The 6000-nt window shown below is 54.5% G+C and overlaps 1 protein-coding gene across 1 annotated transcript; it reads right to left on the bottom strand.

Annotated features, from left to right (window-relative positions):
- Positions 1-899: 899 nt before the first annotated feature.
- LOC100612677 (pyroglutamylated RF-amide peptide receptor-like) lies at positions 900-1731 on the bottom strand. The gene has a single exon (XM_063812938.1). The coding sequence runs from the start codon at positions 1655-1657 to the stop codon at positions 956-958; it is 702 nt and encodes a 233-aa protein (XP_063669008.1). The 5' UTR covers positions 1658-1731; the 3' UTR covers positions 900-955.
- Between the last annotated feature and the right edge of the window lie 4269 nt (positions 1732-6000).

The raw sequence follows: 6000 nt of genomic DNA, 5'->3' as shown, positions 1-6000 counted from the left end.
AAGGCTGTCCTGCCTCTGAGCTCACCCCCCAGGCTGTGGCTGGCCCTCTGCTCCCCCTACTCAATCTCCTGGCCTTCAGGATTAAGGACCCTAGGCTGTTACCCCCCAGATCATTCTCCAGCCACTTCTCTGCCTTTGGAAGCCCCTCTGTCCTCCTCTTGTCCACTCACCTCAAATACTCCTGAATTAATACAAATAAAATAATAATAGTAGCAATGACCAGCACGCATATGCACTTACTAAGCATCCTTCTAAGCACTTTACATGTGTTTAGCAAATTCATCTTCATTACAACCCTGTGAAGAAGGTATGTACTATCATCATTCCATTTTCCAGATGAGAACACTGAGACACAGAGGCTCAAGATCACACAATTAGAGAGCAGTGGAGCCTACAGAGATCTGTGCCTGAAGGTGGAGTGGGAGGATCCATCTGGTTACCTAGAGATGTGAGCTCTAGCTGAGCCATTTAGTTGCTTTGTGACCTTGGTTGGGCCATCTGCCCTCTGGGTCTCAGTCTCTCCACTGGTAAAATAGAGGGGGTGGGCTGTCAGGTCCCTAAGGGTCTTCCCATCTCCCTTGAATCTCAGTGCATCCATCAGCCTATACTCTTAGACCCCTGCCAGGCCCCACAGGCCTCCTGAGGCCCTGTCACGGCCAGGCTGGACAGTCGCCACCACTGAGGCTGCCACTCCCACACCTCTGGGATGCCTGGCCATCATCGGCCTGCAGAAGAGGTCCCTGAGTCCTGCCTGGAAGGGGCGGGAGAGGTAGAAGCAGAGGATAGGGCTGACAGCGCAATTGGAGTAGGCCAGGATGGTGCAGAGGCTGGAGGCCACAAAAGCAGCCGGTGTGGCAGGCAGGTAGCCCATGGCTGCCACATAACCCAGCATGGAGCAGGGCCCCCACATCAGCACAAAAACCACCAGCACCACAAGGCTGAGCCCTGTGTTCTCTTAATGCTCCTGGATGCTCTCTCCCATGGGACCTTGGGGCTGGGGCCACAGGAGCCAGCCCACGTGGCTGAAAGAGCAGCCCAGCCCCAGCATGCATGGCAGGAAGGCCAGGGCTCCCAGCAGGCTGAAGTAGCAGGAGGTCCCAGCAGGGCTCAGGAGCAAGAGGCAGGCCTGGGTCTTGGGAGCCCCCGCTGTCTCCTCCTCCACTGCCACCCTCTGGAACAGCCAGTTGGGCAGGGATGCTGTAAGGCCCAGGGCCCACATGGCCCCACAGAGCAGCAAGCGAGTGCCCCAGCCGGCTGCGAAGGCCAGGTCAGGCCGGGCCACAGCCACATGGCGCAGGAGAGCTGTGGCCACCATGCTATAGAAGATGCAGAACGTGGTGGCTGTGTTGGTGGCCTGGCTAATGGTGCAGATGGCAGGGCCCAGCCACCAGTTGTGCTGCAGGAAGCTCAGCAGCAGCACAGGCACCATGCAGGCCACGAAGAGCAGGTCAGATAGCGTGATGTTCATCATGAGGCTGTGGGTCAGGGCGTGGAGCGGGTGGGGGGAGCCCGGGCCCCGGCCTGCCACCAGCAGCATGAGCCCATTAGCTGACAGCCCCACCAGCAGGATGAGGCCACAGACCCCAGCAAAGATGAGTCGGAGCAGTCGCTCAGGTGTGGCCGTGAGCTGCATGGCGAACGTAGCACTGGGCTCCATTCTCCTGTTTCAAACACACAAGGACAAAGTAGAAACCAGCCAGCCCCAAAGGCCGCCTTCCCCATTCCTGCTAAGCCTCCTTTTTTCACAGACCCCTGCATGTAGTGGGCCCAGATAAGGCCTGTCCTTGGCACACATTAGCCCCTGCAGACCTCATGACAACCCCATGGGATGGACTCCATTAGTACCCTGGGTTCAAATCCTGCCTCTGCTACTTGCTAGCTCCAGTACCCTGGGATTTATTTATTTTTTTTTTTAGAAACAGAATCTCACTCTATCACCCAGGCTGGAGTGAGATCTTGACTCACTGCAACCTCCGCCTCCTGGGTTCAAGCGATTCTCATGCCTCGGCCTCCCAAAGTGCTGGGATTACAGGCACCACCGCACCTGGCCCCTGGGAGAGTTACTTAATGTTTCTCTACCTCAGTTTCCTCAGCTGTAAGAAAGCAAGGAAATAAAAAGAAATAAAACAGATGTCAATAGTAACTATCATAAGTGGTAAGACTAGGGTAATTTTCATTTTCTTCTTTAAAATTTATTTCTAAAATTTCTGCAGGGAGTACACATTGCTTTCATAATCTGATAAATATATATGTGCATACATACACACACACATATGTATCTATTTTTTGACAAAACAAAAACCCTGCCCTGTGAAACAAGCAGGTTTAATTTGAGGTTCAAATGGAAAAGTGGGTCTGAAAGGGCTTTGAGAAGGTGTGAAGCCCCTTCCAGTGGTTCCCAAGCTTCTCTGCACTTTGGGATCACCTGAGGAGTTTCACAAATACAGAAGCCTGGGTCCCACCCCCAGAGACATGACATAGTTGGTCTGGGCTTTAGCATTTTTGAAAGATCCCAAATAATTCTAAGGGCAGACCAGCTTGGGAATCACTGCCCTCTAGGTTATGTTGTGCAGGCCCCTGGCAGAGTGGGGGAGTCTGCACCCAGTGGTCAGACCTTTCTTCTCACCCCCACTCTGTCCCACATGTCAAGGGCAGGGGGAGTCCCCGATTGGGAGGACTCTGGCTACAAGATGGGATGTAGGCATCCTAGAGCCAGCCCAGTGGCTGATGTCACCATTGGCCGCCCTGCAGGCCAGGCCAGGGCCTGGGAGCTTTAGCTGGAGGCTTGCCTGCTAACTCAGTACATATTTCCTGAGCATTTGCTCTGGACCAGGTTCCCGGAATCCAGCAGCAAACAAGACACAGCAGAGGAGTCCTTACTGGAGTTGCCCTCCCCTTTTCTATCACACCGGGGTGGGGACTGGAGACACTTCTCCTGCGGGCTCAAAGCCAGGTTTGAAGGAGTCTCTGAGTCCCTCCTGCAGAGCCCCAGCCTGGGGAACTTGGCTTCGCCTCTGGGGCCCCAGGGCAGCAACGTGCCTGAGGGCAGCTGAGGGGAGACTGGAGAGGGGGCCTCTGTGAATTCTGATGTCGGCCACCTTCCCGGGTCCCACCAGCTTCAGAGACGGCAGGAGGAGGGGAAATGAAGGACCTGTCCTGGATGAAGGCTGTCATCCAGCCACTTTCCTGGCATTTATCACTGCCTTTTCGTCTCTTTTGCTGGTCCACACCCACCAATGACATGGACTATTACTGGAGAGGAATTGGCAGGGAGCAATACGAGGCTTCAGGGACCTGGCCCCTCCTTCCCCGAAGCATCCGCATCTTCCTGTAAGCAGTTGCATAACTTCAGAGTTAAGTCTATGGGTATCGGCGTTTGGGTTTAACACTGGCTCCAGCACTTACTTGCTACGTGACTACGGGGAAGTTACTCAGCCTCCCTATGCAGTACTTTCCTGTTCCGTAAGATGGGGGAGCACGCCTGATGGTGTGAGGGCTAAATGAATTAACACGAGCTAAGTGCTCAGAACAGTGCCTGGCATACGGTAGGCACGGGGTAAAGGAGGGATGTCATTCTGCCCCTGCTCACCCTCAGTTCCCAAAAGCCCTCTTCTCTTAGAGCTCCTGCCCAACCTTCCTTCTCTCCCCATGTCCTCCCTTCTCACTCCACAGCCTGAGTCCCATCAGCCCAGTCCCACCCTCCTTTTCTTAATCAGACTCTGGCTAAGCCTAAACCAGAGCCTCCTTGGCTGACATGCCCCAAGAACGCACCACTTGCCTGGAAGTTCACTCTGAAGTCTACCTCGAGTTTCTCCTGCTGCTGTCGTTGCCTACTTTGTGCTACTCTGAGGTTCCTGGGTCCTGTTCCCTGGCTTGTGAGCCCTTTGACAGCAGGAAAGGCTGGTGGTCCTTGCACAGCTGTGCCCTGCCCAGCAGGTGGATCCAGCCCGAGAAAGCCAAAAGAGGGTTCTGGGCAGTGTGGAGCTCCTCCCAGAACTCCACCTCCTGCAAACCTGAGTTGCCTGAGGCCAGAACAGAGCTGAGCTGAGACGGGGAGGCCTGGGGGCCACTCCCATACCGGGCCCCCAAACGACAGGGGCTGTCTGCTCTACTGCCTCTCCCAGGAATCACACCCTGCCTACCTGCCTCATTAACTCCCTGGCCCACAGGACAGAGATGTTGGTGCCTGCCAGGTCCCTGGGCCCCAGAGAAAGAGCCATTAGCAACTATAGGACCTGTTTCCCATCCTTATCCAGGGCCAGCATCACTCACTGCAGCCCACACCCCTCTCTCTCTCTCTCTCTCTCTCTGAGCACACTGAGAAACTGCTCAGTTCAGGGGCAGGCTTGTGGGCTGCGGGAGGGGACCTGAGATGGGAGAAGACATTGGGGTAAAAAGGATCAGTGAAGGGCCCAGTAAAAGAATCAGCTGGAGGGCCAGGCGCGGTGGCTCATGCCTGTAATCCCAGCACTCTGGGAGGCCGAGGCGGGTGGATTACGAGGTCAAGAGATCGAGACCATCCTGACCAACATGGTGAAACCCCGTCTCTACTAAAAATACAAAAAATTAGCTGGGTGAGGTGGTGGGCGCCTGTAGGCCCAGCTACTTGGGAGGCTGAGGCAGGAGAATGGCGTGAACCCGGGAGGTGGAGGTTGCAGTGAGCCGAGATTGCACCCCTGTGCTCCAGCCTAGCGACTGAGTGAGACTCCATCTCAAAAAAACGAAACAAAACAAAACAAAAACACACAAAGAATCAGCTGGACCATGGGAATCATCCACATGGAGTCTGGAGGTTGAATGGGGTCCGTTAAGGGAATCTAATCCAACTTTGGCAGCTTCAGATGCTGGGATCTTCTCTACCTCACCTTTGCCAAGCAGTACCTGTCTTCTGCTTGTGCGCCTCTGGTGATGGAAGGCTCACTGCTGCTGAGACGTTCCTTTCAGAACTGAGAAGAGGGGTTGGGGCCAGGGTCTAAGACTGTGTGATGCAACAGCCCTCTGTTGCTCCCTCTTTCTCCTTTGTTCTCTCTCTCTGTAACTCTGTTCCTTGAACTGTCTTTGCTTGTCCCCCTATGAAACTGGGGTTTCCATTGATTCAGCCAGGTAATTCCCCAGTACCTGAAGGATTACAAAATACCAAACCCAGGCTGGGGGCGGTGGCTCATGCCTGTCATCCCAGCACATTGGGAGGATCACTTGAGCCCAGGAGTTTGAGACCAGCCTAAGCAACATTGCAAGACCTTGTGTTTGCAAATAGCTAAAAAATTAGCCGGATGTGGTGGCATGTGCCCATGGTCCCAGCTACTTGGGAGGCTGAGGTGGGGGAATCACTTGAGCCCAGACAGTTGAGGCTGTTGTGAGTGGCGATCATGCCAATGTACTCCAGCCTGGGCAACAGAGAGAGATCCTGTCTCAAAAAACAAACAAACAAATTCAGTGCCTGGCACATGTTGTATATTCAATTTGTGATGATGGTAAGATGTGACAGACATACAAACGCAGACCGTGGCCGTCTCTCCAAGACTCTAAAGCAAGCTCTCCGAGGGCACTGGAAACCCCAGCCCTGGCTGATAAGGGGCAGCCACCATTCAGGAGGTGAATATTATGGAATTCTGGAAACTTCCACAAAAGCTCCAAAGAGAAGCGTGTGAATGATTCTGAGTCTCGGCTCCCCAGCTGCTTGGACCCCCCCAGCCACACCCTAGCTGCCCCTCAAATGCATCCAGAGACTGACAACTCAGGCCAAAGCCCTGTGCTTGGGGACACCATGGCATTGGAGCAGGGGGCGGGACCCCCAAATGTGACCCCTGGGAGGTGTGTTTTGTATGGTGGGGAAAGGGAGTGAGGTTGGGGCTCTGGAAGACAGGAGGGCATCGAGGCATATCAGAGGCCTTTGGAACATTACTCTTCCCAGGAACCAGATTCTGCTGGGAAGAAAGCCCATGCTTGCAAATAGAAATAGCAAGGGAGACCAGGCCAACAGCGCCCTGCCAGGCAGAG

The sequence above is a fragment of the Pan troglodytes genome, chromosome 5 (assembly GCF_028858775.2).
Source record: "Pan troglodytes isolate AG18354 chromosome 5, NHGRI_mPanTro3-v2.0_pri, whole genome shotgun sequence".
In the NCBI taxonomy this organism is placed as follows: Eukaryota; Metazoa; Chordata; class Mammalia; order Primates; family Hominidae; genus Pan; species Pan troglodytes.
This window is presented reverse-complemented; position numbering and strand designations above follow the sequence as displayed.

Coding starts and splice junctions, on each gene's coding strand:
- LOC100612677 (XM_063812938.1), bottom strand. CDS start 1,657: ATGGAGCCCAGTGCTACGTTCGCCATGCAGCTCACGGCCACACCTGAG.